Source organism: Caenorhabditis elegans, chromosome X (genome assembly GCF_000002985.6).
Source record: "Caenorhabditis elegans chromosome X".
Lineage (NCBI taxonomy): Eukaryota > Metazoa > Nematoda > Chromadorea > Rhabditida > Rhabditidae > Caenorhabditis > Caenorhabditis elegans.
The window spans coordinates 10,145,743-10,171,993 of NC_003284.9; the positions used below are offsets into that span (position 1 = coordinate 10,145,743).

At 35.5% G+C, this 26,251-nt stretch overlaps 5 protein-coding genes and 6 non-coding genes across 12 annotated transcripts; 6 read left to right on the top strand and 5 right to left on the bottom strand.

The window, feature by feature from the left end:
- Positions 1-1,149: 1,149 nt before the first annotated feature.
- unc-115 (Actin-binding lim zn-finger protein limatin involved in axon guidance) lies at positions 1,150-7,400 on the top strand (the record flags this gene model as incomplete). Of its 2 annotated transcripts, NM_077301.9 has the most annotated exons (12): positions 1,150-1,251; positions 1,796-1,888; positions 3,139-3,387; positions 3,457-3,677; positions 4,008-4,151; positions 4,292-4,520; positions 4,566-4,675; positions 4,977-5,218; positions 5,270-5,367; positions 5,490-5,696; positions 6,042-6,195; positions 6,248-7,400. In NM_077301.9, 12 exons carry the CDS (start codon positions 1,248-1,250, stop codon positions 6,372-6,374), a joined length of 1,878 nt encoding a protein of 625 aa, NP_509702.3. The 2 variants fall into 2 exon arrangements, with proteins under 2 accessions (NP_509702.3, NP_001024542.1); NM_001029371.8 differs by lacking the exon at positions 1,150-1,251 and having other exon boundaries at positions 1,750-1,888; positions 6,248-6,374.
- Positions 2,907-2,979, bottom strand: F09B9.t2. The gene has a single exon. It is a non-coding gene; the product is annotated as a tRNA-Arg (tRNA).
- F09B9.6 lies at positions 4,738-4,838 on the bottom strand. Its single transcript, NR_071936.1, has one exon. It is a non-coding gene; the product is annotated as an Unclassified non-coding RNA F09B9.6 (non-coding RNA).
- Positions 7,401-9,074: 1,674 nt separating the features above from the next.
- Positions 9,075-11,247, top strand: F09B9.5 (SCP domain-containing protein). Its single transcript, NM_001029373.5, has 6 exons — positions 9,075-9,185; positions 9,240-9,317; positions 9,363-9,441; positions 9,869-9,975; positions 10,027-10,127; positions 10,974-11,247. The coding sequence occupies exons 1-6, from the start codon at positions 9,114-9,116 to the stop codon at positions 11,089-11,091; spliced, it is 555 nt and encodes a 184-aa protein (NP_001024544.1). The 5' UTR covers positions 9,075-9,113; the 3' UTR covers positions 11,092-11,247.
- erd-2.1 (ER lumen protein-retaining receptor erd-2.1) lies at positions 11,116-13,087 on the bottom strand. The gene is made up of 6 exons (NM_001381076.3): positions 12,909-13,087; positions 12,756-12,856; positions 12,546-12,704; positions 12,339-12,493; positions 11,734-11,831; positions 11,116-11,502 (listed from the first exon to the last, which is right to left on the bottom strand). The coding sequence occupies exons 1-6, from the start codon at positions 12,997-12,999 to the stop codon at positions 11,465-11,467; spliced, it is 642 nt and encodes a 213-aa protein (NP_001366716.1). The 5' UTR covers positions 13,000-13,087; the 3' UTR covers positions 11,116-11,464.
- A 1,797-nt stretch (positions 13,088-14,884) lies between these two features.
- Positions 14,885-16,068, top strand: F09B9.4 (uncharacterized protein). The gene is made up of 5 exons (NM_077303.9): positions 14,885-15,038; positions 15,273-15,433; positions 15,482-15,526; positions 15,577-15,708; positions 15,755-16,068. The coding sequence occupies exons 1-5, from the start codon at positions 14,897-14,899 to the stop codon at positions 15,857-15,859; spliced, it is 585 nt and encodes a 194-aa protein (NP_509704.3). The 5' UTR covers positions 14,885-14,896; the 3' UTR covers positions 15,860-16,068.
- A 2,121-nt stretch (positions 16,069-18,189) lies between these two features.
- Positions 18,190-18,269, top strand: C07A4.5. The gene has a single exon (NR_071937.1). It is a non-coding gene; the product is annotated as an Unclassified non-coding RNA C07A4.5 (non-coding RNA).
- C07A4.6 lies at positions 18,190-18,269 on the bottom strand. Its single transcript, NR_071938.1, has one exon. It is a non-coding gene; the product is annotated as an Unclassified non-coding RNA C07A4.6 (non-coding RNA).
- Positions 18,270-18,898: 629 nt separating this feature from the next.
- C07A4.8 lies at positions 18,899-18,949 on the top strand. Its single transcript, NR_071939.1, has one exon. It is a non-coding gene; the product is annotated as an Unclassified non-coding RNA C07A4.8 (non-coding RNA).
- Positions 18,950-21,042: 2,093 nt separating this feature from the next.
- C07A4.9 lies at positions 21,043-21,321 on the bottom strand. The gene has a single exon (NR_071940.1). It is a non-coding gene; the product is annotated as an Unclassified non-coding RNA C07A4.9 (non-coding RNA).
- Positions 21,322-21,562: 241 nt separating this feature from the next.
- On the top strand, positions 21,563-25,951 carry rnp-9 (RRM domain-containing protein). The gene is made up of 10 exons (NM_001373461.3): positions 21,563-21,711; positions 22,302-22,409; positions 22,461-22,553; positions 22,698-22,758; positions 23,237-23,324; positions 23,652-23,727; positions 23,806-23,925; positions 23,972-24,038; positions 25,194-25,381; positions 25,436-25,951. Exons 2-10 carry the CDS (start codon positions 22,311-22,313, stop codon positions 25,580-25,582), a joined length of 939 nt encoding a protein of 312 aa, NP_001359585.1. The 5' UTR covers positions 21,563-21,711; positions 22,302-22,310; the 3' UTR covers positions 25,583-25,951.
- The last annotated feature ends 300 nt before the right edge of the window (positions 25,952-26,251 follow it).

The following is a 26,251-nucleotide window of genomic DNA, read 5'->3' on the forward strand; positions in this document are numbered from 1 at the left end:
AACGGAACAGTGCGGAACAACAAACAGGTCACTTTCGAGTGAAATGTTTCCCGTTTCATTATACATTATCTGTCGCATTCTCATCTTTCCGCGTTTGTACACAAATTGGAACCGTGAGAAGTGCATGTAGTGAAGCATATCTAAACATTTACATGCCCTCTTCACTTCGAGAACAATGATGTGGAAAACATATCTTCAGAACAGAAAAAACATCATTTCAGAAAGTTGTATTCAGATTTCTAAGTGTTTTTTTTTGGCTCGCCATCTCGGGACCGGTTGATTAGCTAAGAGTGTGACATCTCTACAACTCGGCCGTCTGTTTTTGGCCAGATGCTCGCCGGAGGCAGGCACGACTGAAATATTGTCTCATTTCTACTTTTGCAATACATCGTCGAACGTGTCAGTTTTCAGTATAAAGGTTGGTTTTTTTTAACGTTGGAAGTTGAAGAATTAACTTCAGTTTCTGAATAAAACATTTAGTTCAGGACATGCTTGAAGCGTGGCGTGTACTAAACTAACATTCTATATAAACTCATTCAAAATAAAATACGTTTTTATAGAAGAGATTATAGTACATTGCAAACATTCGAAAACTGTATTTGTAATTTTTCCATCAATAAAACTGTAAATTAGTTACACTGTGAAAACAGTCCCACTTTTGACAGCAACTTTTGGACGTTCACATGCTTGAAATTATTCATGGTGTGCTTCCTAGTTCCTCGAAACCAATGCCCACTAAAGAAATGTTTTCTTACCCACTCAAAATAAACTCTTCTCATCAATCCTATCTAAATTGGAAGACATTGGGGTCCCGCAAAAAGTGATGTCCTCTCTTGTCCTCTTCTTCCCGGGTTTCCTCCTTCTTCGCATTTCCTTTTCCTCCGTCCAATGCTTTCCCTTGGCATTGGTGGTAGTGGTGGTGGTTCAGAGAGGAAGAAGAGTGAAGGCCGGAATGCATTTATTGTGAATTGGGAGTAGAAGAGAGAAAGAGAGAGGGAGCGTTGCGCGCAGCTGGGCCATTTATTGATCGCTGCTGCCGGGGGCCCCTATGTCTCTTCTGACGAATGGCGGCGGCGACGAGTGTTGTATGTGTGGATGTGTCTGCGTCTCTCGCCCTGCTCCTCTCGTCCCCCTCTCGCCTCATGCAGTAGTGCCGGGGTAGGCGGCGGACAGCTCTACTTTAGACCTCTCTCCGCTATTCTATACCACCACTATTCGCAAGCACTGCGCGTCGTCTCCACTTTGCCATGGGTTCGTTTTGGTTTTTTGTAGTGTTAACGATTCGAAATGTGATAAACATAAATATGATTGGGCTTCAATGTTTGTTTCTAGATGTATTAGATTGAGATATTAGCTTCATGCTAATATACCGGAAGTAATTTCTGGGCAGCAAAATCGACCTGCACCATGTCCATACTTTGACTATATTGTTATTTCTTCCGTTCTGCTTGTTTGTCAAAATAAGAGGTTTCTGGAAAAATTTCATAATAGTTGATTTTCAGTTTGGTACCGATGACTCAGAAAGAGTTACAATGAGACAAAGAAACAAACTGCAACAAAAGAGAGGGCAATGTCGCCCTCTTTTTATTCCTTTTTTCGCTACCAAGTTCTAGCTATTTTGCAACAAATTTTTCAATGCTTCCCGCAACAAATAAATCAAAAAGGGAAATTGAAGATTGACAGTCTTCTTGATTGATTTGATGGTAGATCTTCATTGAGATATTTGAGAAAAAAATAAACAAGCGGAGAATGAAATTCAGCAGACCTGTATTATCAGTAAACCATTTGATTTTAGGCAAAAAATGCGACGTATGTCGCAAAAAGTGCTCAGGAGACGTCTTAAAAGCGAATGACAAATACTTTCACATCAACTGCTTTCAGTGCAAAAGTGAGTTCAATCAAAACAATTTTTCCATGATAAAGATTAGATATCCAAAGTTATGTTTTCAATTTCCATGAAGTGCCGACATTTCGAAATGTTTGCTTTTTCTTGTGGAAGAGACGGGAAAATGTTTCAGTGTGTTTATTACATAATACAGCACGAGACTCTCGTTGTTATCTCACTTCTGTTTGAACAGGGCATAGCATCCATTACTACTTACACGAAAAAGAACGTTCCAAGCTAAACATTGATAAAAATCTAAGAAACATTGTCACAAAACCTAATAACCAAAAAAGTTCAACCTTTGAAAAAATTAAGGAACCTACTGTTTATGCTGTTTAGTGTTTCTTAGGTTAGATTTACCAATCAAGAAACAAACAAAATTAAATTGCGATTTTCGCTTTCAATTCAATTACACACATATTTTTCTTGGCCACTTTTGTTTCGGGGGACACTGGTCTTCTTTTTATGACCCCATTTACAAAAGTGTGTTTTCTGAGAACCACCGCCTTTGCAGAGAATCTTGTAATCCTCGAAAGTTAGGCTTCTCCATTGTTCATCCATCATAGATTGTTAAGAAGGATTAGTTGAAATGTGCAACTCTATGACACAAGAATTTCTGCGTCACCATTTTTGGAAAATGGTGCCTGTTCGATGGAGTGTGAAAATGAAAATTTTGAAGCGAAACGTTTTTGACATTTGAAATCTAACCTGACTTTATTGGTTTTTGTTTCAAGTTCTGTTCGAATTCCACCTGCAAAATGGCAAACACACTATTATCGCACTGTTTACCTAAAATCGATTCGTCGTTGCGTAAATATTTACCGGGCGCTAAAAGACAAATTTTGTTTCATGGCACACTCAACTTGAACTCTATGAGGTGTAACAAAAATGAAGAATTATTTCGGGTGATTGAGAATATGAAGAAATAATTATTATGATTTGGAATAGTCGATCACACGTGAACAATTTTGAATGTATAAAATATACCGTTCTGGAATAAATGCTCGTTAAATAAAAGTTTCGACCACGGCAGGATTCGAACCTACAATCTTCTGCTCCGTAGGCAGACGCGTTATCCATTGCGCCACGCGGCCAGATGGCTCTAATGTGTCCACTTCGTAAGACAAGCAGATGTCAGGCGGTATTGTGAATTAATGAGTGTGAATTGAAAGGGGTGACGGTGACGTTACGGTTCGCCTCTGTGGCATTTTGAAAACTTTTTTTCGAGGTTTATTAAAATCTATTATTTTCAGAATGTGGTCGGAATCTAGGCGAGACGGGCTTCTACACAACACCAGAAAATGCGTATCTGTGTCCCGACGACTTTCGCGCCGTATCCAAAGAGATAACAGTGAAGACGACGACGCAACAAGCACACGCGTCTTCCTCAAGTGCGGCGACGCCCAAATCTCCGGAGAAATCAAATGGTACAACGGACGTGTCGTCGAGTGGAGCCGCTAATGCCACGCTGCAGCAAATCTCTCCGCTCGGATCACCAACAAGTAAGCAATGAGCTGTCGGAGTGGCAGTGAAATTTGAAACTTTCTTATGTATAACACTTAATATTGCAGCGTGTGCCGCCTGTGACCAAGCTTTACATTCGGGTCAAGTACTTCTCGCTCTCGGTCTTTCATGGCACGTGTACTGTTTCAAATGCAGCGAGTGCTCAGCAGTTCTCCATGGAGAGTACATGTCACATCACGGAAAACCATTGTGCCTTCGAGATTATAACGAGAAATTCGGTGTCAAATGTTACGAGTGTGAAAAGTTCATTGCTGGAAAAGTCTTACAGGTGGGTATTTGGTTGATAACAAAAAATAAAAGTAAAACCGAACAAAGTTGATTTGTGAACAAAACAATTTAGCACTACATTGTCTACGAAAAACCATAACAACATATATTTTCAGAAAAAAAGAAAGTATTTTAATCAATCTATTTATAAAAACCTTTTGGATCTTCCTGTTCCAAACTTTTGTTACTTTTGCAATCAAGGTTAAGTTGTACCCCTGCAAAACGTTGAGAAAAGTTTTTTTGTTAAAAAAAACACCAAGATCAAAACAAGTTGTCTATTCTTCTTTTGACCTTCCCAAAATATTCTATTCAGTCAATTTCTTTTATTTAGGCTGGCGGCTACAAATTCCATCCAACTTGTGCCCGCTGTTCACGATGTGGATCTCATTTTGGTGACGGTGAAGAGATGTATATGCAAGGAGACGAGATCTGGCATCCATCCTGTGAGCACGCGCGGACCACCGAAAATATCGCGGTATGCAATTTCATTTTTCATTTTGTTTTTCCAAAGTATCCGATTTCATCACATTGAAAGTCAAGATGATGATGATGCTTTCTCAAAGCATTCGAATAAATTCTTAATTACATTATACTTTAAAAAAAATCAATTTTTAGCCAACTGGACGTGCTGCCACATTGTCTCGAAATGAGCCAAAATATCAATCAACGTTTGGACAGCATCAAGCATACATGTACTTGTTGCCAGAGGTGGAACAAACCTACTTGAGACATCCAGTGATGAACGCCAAGGAGCCAAATGCTCCACAATACCACGTTCCACAAGGACCAATCAAGATTCGCAAGTCAAGGATGTCGATGCTCAAAACTGGAATGCAAAGACTTAGTGAGTCCACATACCCGTTTATTAGACAAAATATTTTATTTTCAGCGGAGGATTTGGAAAAGAACATCCCACGTCCAAAATCTCCACACATGGACAATGAGGAGCCAATTGAATTAGCTCACTATCCAGCTGCACATGTGCCCGATCCAGACACGGTATGTACTGCAAAACAAAAATACGTTAAAACTTGAAAGATATTTGAAACTAAACAATATAAACTTACCGTTTTTTAGTCATTCAAGAGCTAAGTAAATGTTTGTGAATTTCAATTATAATCACTAAATTGTAGACGCCAAATCAAAGTATTAAGCATCCTTTTTTCAGACTGTGCAGAATAAAAATTAAAAAAAAATGTTTAAACTTAAGAAGAAATGTTTAAATGTGGGAAAAATACATATTCCCGTTGAAACAAAACTCAATTTCAAAACTTTAATTACGCAGGAAATATATTTTCAGCTTCCTGCTATCGAGCGAGAGGATTTCCCTGCTCCACAATTCCCGTATGCCGTCGAAGAACTCAAAAGAAGACTCTCAACATCATCGGTTGAAAATGAGATTTCCGACGATGAATACTCGGAGAGCGACAAGGTTGACGAGGACAAGTTGAGAAAGACTGTTGAAACTTTGGAGAAGTATAATGATTCTTCCATTGCTCACGTCATCAGGCAAAACATCGAAGACAGTCATAAGAAGCAAAGGTATTATATTTTATTGCATATTTTATCATATAATTACTAATTACGTTGCAGGCTGCCACTTCATTGGGATCCAAGAAACGCAAGCAGAACCCCATCTGGCAAGAAAATGCCACATCTCAAATTCCGTTACGACGTCCCAATCAATGCTTGTATGTTTTTGTGCGCTTTCCTAATTGAATCAGTAGCTGGCTATAGAGCACAACACATACTCCTTTCGTGCGCCTTTTCTTCTTCTCAAGTGCAAACTCATTGCCCTTTTTCATTTTTTCAGCGCCATCTCGTCATCTCAATCGTCCGCGTCCATGGGTTGTTTGGCAAGGAGGCGAGAGAGACCAGGGAAACAATACACTGCCGTGCTTCCACATTCCAGAGGATAGCCGGGCGAATACACTCAGAGCCGCCACACTTCCGACGGAATTCGGACAAAACTTGTCGCTTGAGAACTTGGACACCACAATTAGCAGCCACTATTCTGAACGTATGTGAAAGTTTCATGGGAAAATTTGGAAAACAGAAGTTGGAAGTGAAGAAAATAGTTTTAAAACAGTAAAATGAAAAATGGACTCTCTTGCAAAACATTTTTGCAATATTTGAAAAAGGAACGATTTTTGATCTAAAAAACACTGTTTGTTGGTCACTCAAACATGAATTATTAAAATATTGAAATCAGATAACCTTGATAATGTATCGTAAAAATTCAAAATTCTTACTCTGTTATTAATTTTTCTCAAATTAAGAGAATAACGTTTAGACTTCTTTAAACAGTATTTCAAGAACTTTTAAACTGCCGTAGTTGTCACAATAATTGCTTTAATTTTTTCAGACTCGACGACGGAATCTGGAACAGCTGGAGGACCTCGCTCAGCTGGTGGAGCTGTGCTTCGCTCTTCTCTTCCTGACATGAGCAAACCTGCCAAGCAGTACGACCTGCTGTTTCTCCAAACGACAAATTCGGACCTCCCAGAAGATGTTGACAGGTGAGTAATGAAAAAATAAGTTAGCATTCAACTGACATTTCCTTTTTTGTAGACAACATTTGGAACGACACTTGCCGCGAGATCAATTTGAGGAGATCTTCAAGATGTCCTTAATTGAATTTTATAAGCTGCCCGAATGGAAGAGGATCAATTTGAAGCGAAAACACAAACTATTCTAACATCCTCGTTTTAGCTGTCGTCGTCTTTCCCTCACCCTCACCAAATCATCTTGTTGCCTGTGTCTTAAACAAAACGTTAGGTCGAATTTGTTTTCTTTTCTCCACGCGTAACTTTTTCAAATACTCTTTTTTTTGGTCCAATCTATTCTCATCCCAAAGTTGCTCCTGTTCTGCGCATAATTTCGGCAGTCAGTGCATTCGTGTTTTCGGAAAATTTGCATTCATTTCTTCCTACTTTCTCTTTATGTATTGATTCTGAGGCACTTTACTACTCTGTTATGTTTTCTGATTTTTATGCCAAAATATTGACCCAAACTTCTCAAAAATATCTTTCGGGATATAGCTTGTCAGCTTTTATTGCCGCTTTCAACTAGTGTTTTTCATTCAAAATTTGTAATTTCTTAATCAACTTTAAAAGTAACTTTAATTTGTCTTCTACGCGGAATCTCGGTTTTTTTCTCTTCTTACAGTTTTTCTCACAAAAGATTGCATTTTGCATGCGTGCTTTCTTCTATATGAATTGGTGTTCAACGTTTAATTGTCATTACATTTTTATATTATTCTAAATTCCCCTCACATTAATAAGCTTTTTTTAAATTGCTTAGATTATTCATAGCTTTTTTAAACAAAAAATGCTCATTTTTATTTTAAAATCAAAGTGTATACCGCCAGTAAAAAAGCTGTAATCAAAATGAATAAAACCTACAGTAGCTAGCTAACATGGGTTTATCATTTCTTTTTTATTTTACACATGTTGCCTCTTCTAGGCAAATGCTTGTTTCCCATTTGTCTCAATTTACCTATTATATCCCCGTTATTTGTCTCCAAGTCATCCCATCTTCAATTTTCAATTGTAAAAGAAAAAAAACTGATCAGAATAGGTTATTCCCCATTATTTTAATTGTTTTTTGTTCCTACTTCACTTCTCTCCTATATGTTTTCATATTCAAAATTTTGTCTCCACCAAATGGGAAAACATTCTATTCTTATTGTTTTGTTCTTGAATAAACTGCATATGCTTCGCGTAAACAGAACTCAAGAAATAAGTGTTTTGTGTTTGAAAACTTGAAGACGACACACAGAAAAAAAAGCTCTAAATGCAAAAAAGTTGAGAACATCTGTTGAGAATGAATAAAATAAACAATTGAGAAAATTTCAAATGATGATCGAATGAAAGCTCCATTTTTCTTTTCTTTCATTTTGCTCCACCAATCACTCGATAACATTTGTGCTCTTTGGATAAAAATGTTGCAATTCCACTTGCAATTCGTCCTGTTTAACAAATCAGTTGTCATGTTTTGCCAACGAAAACACTTGAAACGTTTGTTTCCAAAAACCGCACTGCCATGTAATATTTTAATTTTTTAATGTTAGATGTTTCTTAACTTTGAACACACAAATTTGAACTTTAATTCATTCATCGTCTTTTCTTTTCTTGCAACAAATTACATTTCTAGGCTTTTAAAGTTATTTGGTGTTGACACTGTAAAGACCTTTAAAATTTTAAAGTTTAATTTGTATCAATTTTCGTCATTCACACTTTGTTTGCACATATGATCTGTAAATTTAGAATATTATACGAAATCAATGTAGAAACCGGTAATTCCTTGCAGAGAAATCTCATAAAACAACACGTTACGCCCAGGTCACCTAAAAGCGATATAATACTATAGGCGCGCTCTAATAAATAAATAAATAATTTCGATATAAATTCAAGTACTACTTTAATAAAAAGAGTTTTGTTTTAAAAAAATGTTTGAAAATCATCAATAATCTTGATTTTTTATCATCCAGATTCCGTTATAGTTTTCATACTTTTTTCTTTTGTGAACTAGACATAATCGGCAAACTTTGAGCTACTCTAATATTTTCTTGAATAAACTCACTGTGAATATTTATACAAATCAAATTTAAATAGTGCTTATGAAAAGCTCACGAGTTTATTAAAAAAGTGACTGAAATTCTCAGAAAATTTAAGTCTTGGACTGTTATTATGTATATCATTTACAATAATTTTGGTTTTCATTGGCGCTACTCCATATTTTTTGAGTACATGTTCCAGATTAAAACTGAGAACGGCCTTGTAGGTCATTTGGCCTTATTGGTTGAATGTATATGATTGATTCAAAACGTCAGTGTTCATTATTCGATTCGAAATCTTTTTGGTTACAAACTGTGAACGAGTACCGATTCCGTTTACTCAATCAGGCACAATTCTTTCTAGTGTCGCCTAAAATACGGCGCATTCACATTTTTAACCAACAAAACGTCTCATTCAAATCTCAAACAACTTCTTTTCCCATTCTTCTTTTTCATTTTACTTTCTTCTATTGCACCCATCAGATGGGACATGAGATATGAGAAGCGACGGAGCTCCTTCCTTTTTCCTAAACCAGAAACTGAATTGAAAACCACTCGTTGTGGTTGCGGGGGTCTCCACCAATAATGAGCTGCCGACTGGTCCATTCTGCGCACTCTTCGTTTTCTATCGAAAGGAGCATAAGAAAAAGACGACACGGGGCCGCGCCCTCTTTTTGGCCAAATCTCGGGGCAAGATATGTGTGTATGCTCGTCAAGCTCGGACGCGACGCTTTTTGGTGCTAGGGTTCCGACTTAGGCGAACAACGTTTTTTTCGAGTTTTTAGATGTCGTTTATATGTTTTTTAAATATTGTGTGTTAAGCTTAAAAATGATCTTTTTTTTCAGCGGTTCCATCGTAAAATCTGCTCACCATTGAGGATGACCATCCCTGAAGATGAGAAGGAATTCGTGGACCAAATGTTATTGGAGCATAATACTCGTAGAAAAATGGTTAGTCAGCAAGCTATATCACGCATTAACGTAGCAAGATGTTGCCAATTTCAGCACAGTGCTCCAAATTTAGAGTGCAGTGAAGAATTATCGGAAATGGCTCAACAATGGGCGGACAAACTTGCAAAACAGGTACTGTATCAACAAACATTTTACTATTAAAAGACAGTGATTCAGGCACATATCTCATTTAGTGAATTGAGCGGTATTGGTGAGAACATTACATTTTTCCCTCCAGATATTGATGCTGAGTCAGGTTAGTAATCTTGTTCTTGCATTTGTTGTCGTTTTTTTCCCATTTGTGTCATTTTGAATTTTCCCCTTTTTCGTTTTCATTCGCAAGAATCAGTACATTACGAAAAAGTGAAGACAACTGCAAACTTGGGCGGACGACGATAAATTGAATTTGTAGACTTTCGAAAGCAACGAACCAAAACACTATCTTTTTTACCTCCGTCTGTGCTCAATTGAGAAATAGCAGAAAAAAAGATTCGCACTTTTGATCAGTTCAGAAGAAAATGTTCTGTTAGTTTCTACATACATTTTACCAAAGTTGAGAGTGACGAAAGAACAAATTTTTGATAGAGTTTGTCCCCAAAAACAAATTTAGTATTATCAGCATTGATGCAATTTTTTTTTGAAACTTCTGAAGTTCGTGTTATCTTTTCTAAAAGTTTTTATAGTCGTGGAGCATTGGTATCAAGAGCATGAAAAATACGAGTACGAAACCCCTGGATGGCAGACTGGAACCAATTACTTTACACAAGTTATTTGGCGGTCGACAAAAGAGGTAACTTGATCCATGCCACAAAAAATAGAAGAAAGATTATTGTGAATTCAGATTGGTGTCGGATGTGCATATGTGAGGAAATCTCATGAAAATGATGAAGACAACACATCATGCTCAAATGGAAGTGTTTGCAAATCAATGACTTCTCTGAGGTACTTGAACGTTTTTGTGTAACTATAGCGATATTTCGCATTAAATTATACAACTGTGCAATCAAATGGAAGTAAAACAACATAATTTGCAATAAACAATGCTCTTTTCATTAGAATTCTGTCATCATGAATGGTGAACTACTCAAATGCGTTGTATTTTTTTTGGCATTCAATGCATTAATTCACACAAGTATTAATGTTAATTTTTAGATTTGCAACTATTCTCCAATAAGCTTTGTGTTTTGTTCTGGAAACAATTCGAAAATTTAAATTTTCACGTTATTTCAAGGTGTAAGATATTTCGAGCGAATATGATTGCTATATATATATAAGAATTAAAGTAAACAATATGAGCAAATTCTAGCTAACCAACCATTTTTATTTTAGGCATTGTGATTAGTAGGAAACAAAAAATATTAAAAGTGGAGTAGCGTTTTGAAAAACTGAGATTTTTCCAAATTCCTAAAAATAATATAAAACTTAAATTGTTTATTTATTTTCACGATGATATTTAGTTTTCTGGTGCCATATGTATGTTTCAAGACAATTTCAACAATGGCGCTAGTCCACTTTCAAAAGCGTAAAAATTTTCTATTGGTTGCATATTTTCAACTCTGAGCAAAACAATTTTTCTGACTTTTTTTGTGAACAATTGACGTATTTCCTTTATTTCATTGATAATAACTTCAAATAAACAAAGGAACTTATGTATTTTTAAGTAAAGAACAAAATGGGGTTTTTGCGCTTCGAAGCATTTTTCAAAAATTGTATTTGTACGTGTACAACTAATGAAGAAGTAGTTTGGAAAATAAAATGAAATTAAACAACAATCAATACGATTTTCAGTAGCAATGGAAAACTGGCAGCAGAAGGCGATAAAGTGATTGTTGCCTTCTATCGTCCCGCAGGAAACAACAATCGATCCGGGCAGTTTGCGTCAAATGTCTTAAAGCCGATAATTTAAATGTATATGTCTTTCTTTGAATTTGTTTGACACTTTCATTCGATCATCTCCGTGAAAAAAACAGCAAGAAAAGACACGTTTTGATAATAAAACAAAAACACACTCGATTTGAAATTTGAAATACACTCAATAAATAGAAATAAATAGCTCAGTAAAAGACACAATGACTTTGGAGGGAAAACGAGGACGCCCAAATAGGGTGCTGTTTGATATCACCTCGCGTTTGGAAAAACAATGTTTTTGGGAATCGGAGAACTTAAAAAATAATATTATAACAGTTTAAACACCCTTTGATAGAAAGAAATCATAGAAATTAGAAAAATATATGAAAGATGAGTTAAAATGATAGATGTTGATTGCAGTCGACAAGAATTTATGCGGACATCTCAAATTGGCGGTTGGATTGAATTACTGTAAAATATTTATAAAGAAGCGGTGTTATCAAGTTTCTCATTTCACTTGATTGAAAACCTTTTTGTATTAAAAAAGTATACTTTGCTAAATAAGAGTAACATCAACATGTTCCTTTTTAACTGTATTATTCAATCACAGTTTTGAATTCGGTTGTCATACATAATATTGTAAACTTCCTACTCAACACAAATAATATTTTTACTTCCATTTAACTTAATCTAAACATACCACGAGTGATGTACAAGTAGAAGAAATCAGCGTAGAGAACGGTTTGCACGATTCCAGCAACAACCGAAATTGGGTCGAAGAAGCTCTCAGTGTAGTATCTGAAAAATGTTTAATAGTTATAGTCTACACCATGTGATTGTGGTTTCTCAGAGTTGTTTAGTGCTGTAAATCTACTCAGCAATTCAACAAAATACATCAATACAAACTGACAAAGTTATATTTTAAAAAATCTGAGTGATATCACCACAGGCTGTAAACGTGCAATTTAGAACTTTGTGTTTGGCAGTTGTTAAAGAAACGAGGAAGATTGAGTTGAAATCCGAATATGGGGAATACAGTATGTTTGTGCGGTTCTTAACATGTATAAATCTTAGCTTCAAACAATCTGCTCAATCAACTATTAATTATTTTTCTGACGATCTTTTTCTATTCAAAAAACTTGAATAGTTCTACCAGAATCCTGAACGCTTCAATTTCTTCAATTTTTTTATTTATAGAAACGTATTTCTGAAAGAACAACGTTTACTAAAATATGTTTCTTCCTGAATACTCCAAAATAAAAAATCTTCAATTATTCTGGATTTCTTCCAAATTTCGAAAATTACCTGTAGACCCAGTTGAGAATGTAGAGGAATCTGTATGACCCGAGTGCAAAGAGATAATGAGCAGTGATAGTTTCCGCATTTCCAGTCCGAGAAAGCATGAAAAGTTGTGGCATAATGGCGACAGCTTCCAAATAGATGGAGAATGTCCACATAACCTGGAAACGTTCGAATTTAACCGTACTGAGAGCCATGCCAAAAATTATGTACCTCCATGAAGATAAACTCGTGGTTGATGAGCAGTGCGAGGATCATACTTGGAATAACCAAGAACTCAATACGAAAAGAATCGTTATTTCTGTCGTAGGTTGCCTTAAACTTTGCCCACATCAAGTATACGGTTCCAAATGATGCAACAAGGTAGAAGATCTAAAATTTCAAGAAATTAAACTGTTTCTGAAAACAGCAAAATAAATTTACCTTCATCGCAGTGTTGTAAAAGGAAAAGAAGTTAGTGAAGAGATCCAAGTATCTGGTTACAAAGACGAGAGCAAAAAGCAGTTGGGACCGACCAGAAATTCCTGAAATTAAGGTTTGTTTTAAATGTTGCTTACTTGTTTTCAAAACACTTACCTTCGCAACTGCGTGACTTCCATATTTTAAGCAGAAGAACAACGATGGCGATGGCGTGAGCCACGTCTGCCGTGAAGCGAAACAGATTCATAATTTCTGCGTTATGGAAGAACAGAAACTACGACAGAAAAGCCGTCCTCTCTAAGAAACTATTCGGTCCAAAAGTAGGGCAACGCGGCAAACAGCCCACAAAAATAGAGAGGAAGAGGCAGAGATGCGAGCTATTCGTCCACGTCACACAGTGTTGAGACGGCCGCGCTGGTCTCGCAGCGATGTTCGTCTGTGTCTCTTCTCAAGACAGTGGTTTTCGTTGTGGTAACACATGTCTCTCGTCCCTCCTGGGGTCGTCAGTTCTGTTCGTTATTGGTGATCGTAGAGACACTATGTCTCTGTCCACTTACCTCGGATAGACGGCCTTGTAACTACTTGGAATAGAAAATCTCGGGATGACAATGATAAACTGATAACCCAGAAACAAGTATTCATAAAATTGAGCAATCCCAAAACATGAATATCGAGTTTCTTATGCTGGTCTTAAATGTCAATTTTCCAAATTGCCCACAGGCTCACAAAATTAACATAGACATCTATATTAAAAAAAAAAAAAACTGGGAGACAATATTCCGAATCTTTCATATCTCAAAAGTAAAACCTATGGAGCAGCTCAATGCGTCATTTTCATTGTCAAAACTTATAAATTGTTTCGAAAAAAAAATAGTATGAATTATTGCTTATTACTTAATTATTGCTTATTGATTCCTTCCACAGGGGCAGGAGTATCTGGAAATAGCATCAGAAGGCAAAAGCTCTACAACTTGCACGCAGTTTGAAACATCGGAAAGTTCACAACGTATCCACAGAAAATGATATTTTAAAAGTTTAATACCATCTTTTGTTCTTAACAGTAGGTGGTAACAAGATTTGCGTTGCTGAACGTTTTGCTTTGATGAATCGCGTCAAGTTTTATAGACGATCATACTCTCAGTAGTACTACACCGACCTCCGACGTTGACATTTTTCAAGCGTTGTAGTAATTTTCCAACCATTGAAAACTTTTCAGTACCTCAAATCTTCATTTTATTAACTGTTCTCTAGTAAATGACAACTGTTTTGTCTGAGTTACACAAGATTATAGTATCACACAAGCGGCTTCGGAAATACCACAAGCAACTGTTAGTCAATGCTTTGTTTTCATGAAAAATAAATGACTCAACTCTGTTTTAAAAAATAACATCTACTCCATCAGCTGAAATTTCAAATCACGCCAGTTTTTCTGTCATAGGTTCAAATGCACTCAAATTTTTCACGTTACTCGAAATTATTTTTATGTTAAGCTTCAATGTTTTCTAAGAAGCAAAGCTAATGTAGTTTTGTGAATCAGTAGGAATTTGAAACAATTTCTTTTGCATTAATCAGTATTATATAATTTCAAAAACTGCTTTTGAAACACATTCACACCAATGTTTCAAGCTTTTTGGCAATGATTGTCAAATTATTATAATCCTGATAGAATCAACGTTTGCAATCTAAAACTAAAGTCAAGTACTAAAGTACTGAGACACACATATTGTCTGACAGGTGAGAAACTGAGAGTTGTGTAACAATGGGCGCCTAATTGAAGATCTCAATTCTTTTCCACGAACTATTGACTGCAAAAATGGTGGATAGTGATGAATGAAGTCCATTATATACCTCGCTGTTAAACGTTCTATCTCGTCGTTGGTCCATTGCGTCGTTAGTTGTAATAAATGCGAAAGAAGAATTGTGGTGTCAAGAACCTGAAGAGATAAACGCGAGGAGCCCGGGCTGCTCGCGTTTGTTCGTGTCTTGAGGCTCGTGATAATTTCAAGAACAGTCTCCGCCTCACTGGGTACAACGACGTGTCTTATAAAATATCAAGAGTCCATTGAATTTAGTCAGTGTTTCTTTTCATTTCAATTCTCATCAGTGATCGTTTCAAAATATTATTTCATAAATTTCAGGTAGGGATGAATTTCAAACTTTTATTGGTTTTATTTCTCGCAACATCACTTTTGGTGTCGATGAGCGACGCTGGTAAAGATCGCAGAAAGAAGCAAAAGCAAAAGGAACGCCAAGAAGATGATGACAATAATGATGAGCCCGCAGGAGGTAACATTTTATTACGAATTTAAAAATACATTGTTCATCGGTCAAATTGCCTAAAGATATCTATTTTTTGGAAATGCACGATTATTTTTTAGACTGAAATTTTGCACATAAATTGTAAATCAATTCGAAATATATATTCTTTTCGTTTTCTTATAAAGTTGATCTACCACTTCTTATGGAAAATTTGAAATATGTAGAGATACGTGCATTGATCATCATTATCTGAATTTGAAGGATCTGAAATGGGAGAATCGGGAAAAGCTAAAGATGAGAAAGAGCGAACTTCAGTTCTTGAAAAGCAAGCCGGAAAGAAAGGTGATGATGAATCTTCATCATCCGAAGAAGATAAAGAGGATGAAGACGAAAAGAAAGATAACTCTACTGTTATCATCCGCGTAAGTTGTATAATATTCATCAATGACTGATCAAATGTCGAGTTTCAGGTAAAGCGTCATACTATGCTTTTTAGTTCTGAAGAATCGAAAGAAGTTAGTAAATGAAAAAAATACAATTCAAGTTAAAGATTTGTACATTTTAGGAAGAAAATGAAATCATCAAGGCTGAAAAAGAATTAGATGAAGAAAAAGTGGACCAATTCCGACAATCCAGAGTACTCCGTTTCACCCGTTCAGCCGACGAGGCACGTGTGCTCCCAACTGATGCTGCAAAGGTAATTACATTTTTAAATGAATAATATAAACACTGATTGATTATAGTTCAAACGCGACACTATCACCCAAACGCTGAAATCAAAAGAGCTGAACGACGGAGTTCAATTGCCATTGGACAAGAAGCCCACCGCTACCGCATCTACCAATTGATACACACCTCAAGGCTTTCGGATTAATCCGCCTTTCTATTTCTCGCTGTCTCATTACTAAATCATCATAATACGCATTCATGTAGAATAGTTGACCAACGGGATGCTCATTTCTAATAAAATTGTTTCCCATCTTTATTTCCTGAATTTCTAATATGCACTTTCAAATTATATTTTTTCGTTTTTTGTAATGAATTATTATATTATAATACTGAAGTTTGAATATTTGACACTTCCGTCATAATGATTCTCAAAAGTACAATGTCTTCATGGTTAAAAGTGTTTAGTTAGCTTTGAAATTCACTTTTAAACATTTAAATATCACTTGCTAATCAATTTTTGTTACGTAAATATAGTGTAATAAGCAAGACTAATTTTCAATTGGCCCGTTGGGGTGCAAGACTATTAGAGGCTGCAACACTATTTCTCTAAAACACCATAACTTCGGAAACGTGACCAACTTTTGTGGAAAACTCAACTTCATTCTGTTTAAATGATGAAAAATATATACTTTTCCAATATTTCATTACCGTATTATTAGTCTTGAATTAGCTAATTTATCTCGCAATCTCTATTAGTCTTGCACGCCTACAGACCAATTGATTGCATGCAAGACTAATAAAGGAAATACGGTAATTAGTTTAAGTTTAATTTATCCAAAATTGGTTATTTAGTCTGAAATTATAATAAAGTATTGTTGGCCTGACAAAAAAAAGTGTAAGACTGTTATACTAATATTAAAAGGCTGGAAGACATATTTTTGATGATAATTTTTTGAGACTGATTTTTTGATTTGATTGACTTGTAGCGGTGATGAAATAATATGAATGAAAGTCTAACAGAGGAAATACGGCGTATGCTTTTACAATCAACATTTTACTACATTTTTACTACAAAAACCTTACTATTGTATAATGAGAAAACATTTGATATTAGCGCCAAACTCTTCAAAAAATGCTTATCTAACTAAAAATTCTAAACGACGCAACTGAGATTTTCGTGGAATATATTGAATAGCAAAACTAAATCAGTCAAATAGGCACAATTGAGTTTTGTTACAGAGACAATATTTTATTGAATTTCCAATTGGCTGATGAACTTAAATTACCGCATACTAGCGATGTCTTAGAGAAAAATAATGTTAATCACATTTTTCCGTCCGCGTTTCTTTGTTCATTTCTTTTCCAGATTGTTCAGACCTCAAAATGAAGAAATATTCTTTCCCAATACACACTTTCGATCTTGCCTTAACATTATATATTCTTCTTTTCCGCCTTATAAAACTTTATTGTTGCTGAAGAAGATGATGGTTTCCGACAACATAGCAGCAACAGCACACACACACATATCAATATCATTCCGAATATATACTTCTTTTCATGTCATGCATTCAAAATTTTTAAAATTTCTTTTTTTCTGGCAGACATCCAATTCTAACCAAGGCGTCATCGTTGTCGCGGTCGGTTGGTCAGGCCGTTTTGCGCATGTGCTGTCATTTTTGTTAGAGTTCTGTGTTTTCTCTTCGTAAGTCAGTCATCCCATTTCAACTCTTTTATCTTTCACAAATTTTGTCATCCGGTGCAGGGCTCTGTCGTTCGAAGAATTATTGGAGCATTTCCATTTTAAAGGCAAGTGGTTATTCTTCAACTTCAATTTGGTTCTAACCTAATTATCCCAGTTTTTGTGCAACGTTGTCAACCAAAATTAGTCGACTTGCACTCACGACAGCTATTGGCTCTTGGAAGGAAAAAGAAGACGACGTCGTTTTCAAAGTCATAAGCGTTACTCGTTTACGCGTTTCCTTGTTCTTCCCTTTCTTTTTCTCTTTCCCTTTCTCCAGCATAAACTAGCGTGATAAAATTAAAAGAGCTGCTATGAAGCCTTCACTCAAATTTTTCATGGATAACAATTGGGTGGAGGAACTTTTTGAGAAGCTCAAATCAAGAAATATGTAGAAAAGATACGCATGAACAGCTGAAGTGATTTTCAATATCTACTGTTACTTTACCAGTATTGAAACTACATATTCATATGAAAAGCTTGCCACTCAAGATTTTTAGGGGATACGAAAGTTGATTATTGTCTCAAAAACTTTAAAACATTTTTAAAAACATTTTTAAAATGCATGATGCCTCAGCAGTGATAACCAACAAAGAAATTGGGCAAAAAATGATCACTTTCGGGTTTCTCTTCTCACTTCTTCGCATCATGCTATCTATCTATCAACGCTTATCATTGTCGTGTCGGGAACGAACAGAGGGACCATCGATAGGTACACACACACACTGAGCCCATTGCTAGGAATCCACGGCCTCTTTTTTCATACTACTCCCCGGGCGCCGCCACCCGTCAAATTTTATCACGAAATTGTTTATTTCTCCACACAGGGTTTCGAGCAGCTGTTTACTTCTTTTCTTTGTAACCGATGAGGAGAGTTGGGTATGTGTGTCTGTTGTTCCAGGAGCGACATTCTCGGCGTACTCGTTTTGATATCAGCAAGGAGCCGTTCGGGATAAGTTGCTTTTTTCTCATCGTCTTGAAAGATTAAACGCTGTTTTCTTTGTTCACACTAAATAAAAAGACATTGGATGAATCTGGTTCTATATGTAAGTTTAAAAGTCCGTCTAGCAGCACATGACAGTGTCATTTTATATATTGTTTGTCGTCTCAGAAAATATGTATTTTTCCACTACTAGTTTGCAAAGAAAATATGATTTAGTATAAATTTTTGACATACTTCATAAAAATCTGCATTCAATTCCTGAGGTATTCCTTTATTCGGATGTTTGTAATTGGTGAAAGTTTATTTTGTGTAAAAGATAATACGTGAAGATGAGAATAAAAACAGTAGGATAGCGGCTCCTGATTTTCAAGGGTTGTTTTGGATTTAACCTTTTTTTCACATTTTCTGAAGAAATTTTTTCCCCATTTAGTCTGAAAAGTCTTTCTCACTCTTTGTTAGGTTTTCCCGGCCTTAAGTGTTATTCAAAATATTACTACCACCTACTTCAAGTAGCTACCGCCTGTAATGCTTAATTTTCAATTCAATTTGCTAAAACTTCTTCATTTCTGAAGTGCCGCATCCGCTTCTTCGACCCTTCTTCTTCTTTTTTGGAAGGCCTACATCTTTCTTCTAATTTTTGTCCCTTTTTCGTCTTCTCCGTTTTGCAATTTCCTAAGTGTTCGTCTTCTAATAAAATCGTTGTGTTTCCGTTCCATTCTGTTCAAATATATTAGCGACATGACATATGCTCTTTCAATTTCCAATCGTTTTGGTACATGTATGTATGTGTTATTCGTCATAGAGCACCGGTGTCTCCCTCACTTTCCTTTTTTCTGCCGGTCTAAAAATGTTTTCATTTTGTAGCTGAGGTCCAGCTTTTGTCGTTCATTCCTTGTTTTTCTACCTCTGACCCTTTTCTAACCAAATCTTCATTTTCTCATTCATTTTCTCATTACCTCATCCTTTTTGACTCTGCCCCCATTGCATTTTGTTTTCTTCATCGTTTCCTTTTCTGGGTTTTTTCCGGTTTGCTCGTAGAAGAAAATATTCTGAAGAGCTCTTTGACTTCTAATTTGTTGACCCCCGAAAAATTCATATTCAATTACCAATGGCCATTGAGTCTTTTGACTTTTACTTTTTAGTTATGTTTCCCTAATGCACATTTGTTTAATCATAAATTCATTCCAATACCAATAAAAAACTAGATCAAGTCCACGATCGAACGATCAAACTTAAAGTCTTAGGGAACAGTATATAGAAAATGGACATGCTCTTTTTCAATAAATTTAGAAAACAATTTATGAAAACTGACTAATCAAGAGCCATGCCTTCTCCCTTTTTTACACTTTTCCATAGTTTATATCAACACATTGCATGGTATACAGATTGATATTTGCGATTGAATAAAATAAACATTTGAAGGTGTAAACTGGTCAGTTTGCTCTTGCTCATTCTGCTATTTGGTTTTACCCTTTTTTTCAAATTGATAAGACTTCTTTAAATTAGAAGTTTAATTTTTTGAAAAGATTTGTTTCCAAATAATGCTTAATTAACGTATAAATGGAAACATACTTTTTTTTCAAAATTTAAGGATATAGTACACAAATACATACTGCTTCAGAATGTTCAACCATTTAAGGATACATTTGATTCAAGTAATTTTAATAATTAATTTTTTTGTTTGTATGTAATTTATACAAATCAGAAAATGTTGGTCGTTTACAGATTGAGTCATCTTATTGTTTTTAATCATTGATCTTCGTGACAAAAATGCCGCTCGTTTCCCAAAAATCTATTCCCTTTTTGGAATACGCCATCAAGGCGGATTTTCAATCTTGAAGTATCATTTCCTGAAGTTTTGATATAAGAATAAAATATTATAATTGTAAACTTTATTGATTACAAATCGATTTTGAAGTTGATATTCTTGTTTAACATTTTAATCCTGAAAACACATTAACAAGAAACGTGCTTCATTTGCGCTAAAGTTTTTATCTTTGAAAAAGTCAATGGACTAACATTTTTAGCTACCTGCTTTTAACTACTATTAAGCTTAAGCGATTCGAAAAATTACGGTCTTCACGTCTGTCACTGTGAAACTCTTTTTCTCCTATTTGTAATGTTCTTCACCTAATAAACTGGTGGTTGTATCGATTTGTTGTTCGTCTTCCTTTCCAATACGAATCTGATTGTTATTGTTCAAAAAAGGAACATTTTTATTTCCTCTCGGCTGACTCCGTGCACACTGTCTATTCCTCCCTATTCACAAGCATTAAAACATTCTTTGTTCGTGTCCACCGTTGTCTATTTTTTTTGCCTTCTGCTAAAAGCTCTTTCAGATGCATGAATCTATGAATTTAGGTGTCTCGATTTGGTGCGAGACCCTATTCTCACAGTTGAAGACATTTTCCGCCTTTTTTTATGGGGCCCATGCCTCTCTCAAATATCATTTGTTTATTCCATTTTGCGTATTACCGCTATTCAGCCACACGAACCCTCTAGTGCATTCGTTGCTCATTTTTCGAGTGAGACTAATGGACTACTACTAGATGAATAGGAAAATGAAAATGGAAGAATCCTGAGCTCTCTTACATGAAGAATGACAACGTATAAAAAAGTCAAAGGAAAGGAAAGGTGCTCAAGCTAGATGAGAAGAATAAAAGGAGGTCACAAGGGGTGGGCACTCGGTAAATCTCAAATCTGGTGGGAATGGATGGTAAAATCACAAGAATGAAACGACGTTCCGCTCTTGAGCCCATCGTGAGAAACAACACTGGATGGGTTAAATGTGGAGTCCGGTCTTAGCTCCCAAGTTTGTTGCACATTTTTTCCTTCCCTTCCTTTCCATCCTCTTATTCGCATTTTTCTTGTTTCCGACATAGTCTACACCTCAATATATTCTATTGTTTTCGACTTTCTTAATTAGTTCTCCACCCAATTCCCCTTGGGACAAGGCGGAGCACATCACTCTGCTACAAGAAGATGCTCGGCCATGAAAAATGAATATTGCACCTTCTTCCTCCTTCTACTTTTTTATTTTTTGACTCATTTTCCGGTTATATTCCTTGCCACATTTTTCCATTTATCGATAATCCATTATCACAGTTTAGTTACCTTGTTAGTTTCGCGAGGGATTTGAAAACAAATCTCTTGGCTCTGTTTTTGCTCTTATTTTTCAATGGGAATGCTAATCCGATTCACAGCGTTTTTCCAGGAACATTTGCATTCTTCTCACATTTAAACAAGTCCTGGAACACCACAGTGGTGTTAGTACACAATTCAAGCTGAAACGATCACAGGACCTCATCTCCGTACACGAAGCCGAATATGGTTCGGCTCAGCAGGCGAAGGTAGGTGACTTTTTAGAAATTGAAAGCAATTCGTTGGTACTAAAACCGAGGGCAGTACAAGAACATTAGCATGTGCTTGTAATAAGCCATGTAATTGTTATTCCCTTTTTTTGCTCATAATAGGTAATGCAAATTTGCAATAGATTTTTTAATTGCCACATTCCCGTCAGTAATTTTCCTGGCAAAGAAAAGGAACACAATCTGATCAATCATAAAAAAGAAAGGTGGTTTACAATTCTAAATAAATACAAATGGATAATGCATCTGGTTTCTGTAGAAATAGTGACGTGAACGTTGTTAAGTATGTTCAACAATTGATTTTCTCAAGTTGTCAGAAATATTTAAGTTGTTGCTTTTCCAAATGTTAAGCAGAGAAAAAACAACACTTTTAGTTAAAACAAGCTTCCCAAAACTAAGTTTTATTACATATTGTCTGAATTCACAGGTTAACTGATATGTTTCGAACGATTTTTTAGAAGCAATCACGTGCAATTTTGAGATTATTCTTTCTAGATTAGTCTTTCATATTGATTCTTTCTGAAAAATTGAACTTTGTCAAAACACAGAAATGTTTAAAACAGTCCTTGCAGAAAGCACTCATGTGCTTACCAACTGCGACTCCTCAGACATCCTTGCTTTACTCTCAACAAATGCCTATGAAAAACCTATACTCGCAGTTCCCGGCAGGTTTATTAGACGTAGGTTGATCGGATATTGTGCAACTCAATAATTCATATACCTGTGTTCAGACACAGTCGATTCAATCCTTGGACACATGTCCTCTGCTTCTCCAGACCGCCAGCCTTCCTTCTTTGTCACACATCGGTCTTCCACACTCTTTGGTTTGTTCATTTGCCCATTTCCGCTTATTTCGCACCCTTCTTTCCCCCTTTAGTTACCCTTTCCTCTCGCGCCAATCTTTTTGTCCGATCGAAATACATTCAACTAGTACGGATTCTCATTTGGCAAATGCAATTGTGTTGCAGGAATCAGCCGTGTTGCACTCAGCCTCGGAGCCGCCGATGGAGATGCGAATTGATACAAGCAGTGAGTGTAGATTTGCAGATTTGGATGAAAAGTGTGAAAAATGAATTTGTTTGAATCAAAGATCCTATCAATCTTTATTTTTCAATTACTTTTCTGGCGCCGTATTGGTGTCAGGTCATAAGTCAAAATAGCTGTGAAAAAATATGAGACCAAAAAAAGAAGATAAAGATAAGTCATTTGATTGACCTTATCAATCACACAGACGGATTCACTTTTTTTTTTCAAAACCGTTCTGGGTGTTATTGTATTCTTTGGTTGTTCTTATCACCCTTATCAGACAATTCGAGGTTGTTTAGCCTCATAGCTGCTAACCGTTTTTCTTGAAAGTCACACGTTTTTTATCGTTTTTTATGTTCCGTGGTCAAGAATTGGAAAATATGAAACTGACGACCAAGATGAGATGAAATGAAACCATGCGTGCCAGCACTAAAAAAGAAGAAGATTAGCAATGCAATATCATTTCTTTGCTTCTTTTCAGAGCATTTTCATGTTTTTGTCGGGGATTTGAGCAAGGACGTGAGCAATGAGCTTTTAAAATCAACGTTTACAAAATTCGGAGAAGTCAGGTAAATTTGAGGATAAAATACTTAATTTTGCTTGAACACGTTAACACTATACAAAAGAGTTCGAATCAAAAAACAAACAACACCCTCGTCATTTGGATTTAAAAAAACTTACATAACTTATTTTTTTGAGTAACTAGCAATTTTCCATAAAAATTTTTAAAAGAGTATATCGAAACCGTACTTGGCAAAAAAATATCATCATTCCCAAACCGAAATTTAATAAATTTTATGACAAAATATTGAGCAAAACTGAAAGCAATATTCTCCAACCATTGTTAGATTTTTTACCCAATCTTGACATTTATACCGCGGAAGTATTTTTTTCAGTGAAGCTAAAGTGATTCGAGATGTTCAGACTCAGAAATCAAAAGGATACGGATTTGTGTCATTTCCCAACAAACAAGTTAGTTTCTCTCTGTTTTTTTTACGAAGCCCATTGGTCCTATTTATTTTCGTCGAGAAAACTGAGCCTTGTTTTTAGAATGCAGAGAACGCGATAGCCGGAATGAACGGAAAATGGATTGGGAAACGAGCTGTGCGGACCAACTGGGCGGCACGAAAAAACAGCGAGGAGAATCGCGACAAGCTGACTTTTGAACAGGTGAGATGTTGTAACGTTAAATCTCAATAAAACATGACAGCTCCAGGTGTTCAACTCAACGAAAGCCGATAACACGTCAGTTTATGTTGGGAACATAAGTCAACAGACTACAGGTTAGTTATAGGTAGACAGTGTACTTCATATCAGTCATTAAAAAGGAAATAAATAGAGTTTAAGTTTTTGAAATAAAGAAAACAATCTTTAGAATTACATCTATAGTTTCTTCTGAAATTTAAAGAATTGGGAAATTTGCATTAATAGAGAGACCGTATACTGCTCCGGTAACCAATGGTGAAAGTTGTAGTAGCGCTAGTGGGTAAATTGCTAAAAACCAGTTCCATGGGGACTAAATGGCCAAATATTATGGCCAAAAAAATAGTAAAACTTTCCAAAAATTGTTTTGAAAATTTTTTATTGGCAGTTCGCGATCGCTTTAAGTCACTTTTATAGAAAACTACGCACTTTTATAGAAAACTACGCAATCAAACGAAAAAAGTAATTTTACAAATTAAAAAAAATACTTTTACTGAAATATTTCGTCATTGTGGTTCCATATGCATGTTTCAAAGCAATTTCCCCATTGGCTCTACTCCGCAGTGAAACATCGAAGTTTATAATTGTTATAAATTTTATTTGACAAATAATATTGGAAACTTAATTGAAACGTTTATTTTTTTTAGAATTTTTCCAAATCATACTAATATTTTTGATATAGGTTTTCCGTGAAATTTAATTTTTTAAAGTAAACTAGTGTTATTGAGCATTTGGATAATACAAACTGATTTTTAAGAAGTAAGTTGACAGGCGTTGTAATTTTAATTTTGCTAATTTCGCAATGCACATCTATGATACATCTTTGAACAAATTAATAGCAATAGTTTTAAAAAGTTAATGCTCTATCTGATACATTTTACTTGTACTGGTTAAAATGGTATTTTTGCAGGCATTTTTTAATGTTTACAATCAAATTAAGACACTGTAGTTGTTGACAAAACATAAAACCATTAAAAGATCATTTCAATTTCTCGAATGGCCTTATTCGGTAACTTTCCCATAGTTTATTAACAGAGTAAACCAGTTCCATGTCTTTATCTCATTAACAAACTTTCTAACGGATATGAGGCTATCATCATTTTTCCTCATCACATCCTACTGCTTGACACTTCCGCCTGGTAGACAGTGAGAACGTCCCATGAAATTTGATAAATGACTTTCTGCCTTTTATCCTATCACTGCCATATGTTATATCTATGTACATATTTTTATAGACGCTGATCTCCGCGATTTATTCTCAACATATGGTGATATAGCGGAAGTGCGTATTTTCAAAACCCAAAGGTACGCGTTCGTCAGATATGAGAAAAAAGAGTGTGCCACAAAAGCAATAATGGAGATGAATGGAAAGGAGATGGCTGGAAATCAAGTCAGATGTTCCTGGGGAAGAACTCAGGCAGTGGTAATAAATAATCAGTTATCAAATGCTTTGAAAATCACAGTATTTAATTTGCAGCCTAATCAAGCATTAAATCCTCTCCCAATTGATTTGTCATCCTTGATGATGCCTACAATGCTTCCAACTACAATCCCACTAATTCAAAATCCCTTCTTGAACTACGAGCCAGCCACTCTTTTGTACAGTTCCTTCCCACAATGGTGATTAATTTATTAAGACTCTTTAGGAAGAAAATGAAACGCAAAAGGAATAATGAGTCAGAACACGGTTACTTTTTCAAATTTCAAAATATTTAAATTTCCGCTTTTTTGTGAGTGATTCAATGTTTTTTTTTCTTTTTTCGAGTTTCCGGTGTTTCATTTTCCATCACAGTTTTCTTCCTACAAATAGAGGTCCGAGTACATTTTTTCTTGTTCATTTTTAACTTTTCTTCCCGTCTGATGTTTCCTGAGTGGTTCTTTTTACTTCTTTTCTGTCATTTTCCTGCTATTCATATTTTCACATTTTTCACAGAATGATAATCATTTTTGTTTGTGCAAAGGGATTTTAATAAATTATTACAATGGGATAATTGAATGAAAGTTCAAAAGCTGTGTATGTGTGGGAAGGATAGAGAAACATAGAGAGAACTAAAGCATTATGCTATTAATGTTTCAAATCATCATGACTAAGAATGTTCACGTAACAATTTATCTGCTTGACAACACTTTTAGATTATTTGCGAAATTTTTTTTTCAGAAAATTTCAATTCCAAATTACTAAGAAAAAGTTTCAAAACTATTGTTCATTTTACACGTGTCTGCACTTTCAAGATGTTTTCCGGTGATCTCATGATTTGAATAATGTGTCCACCTACACTCATTTTTGTTAGGG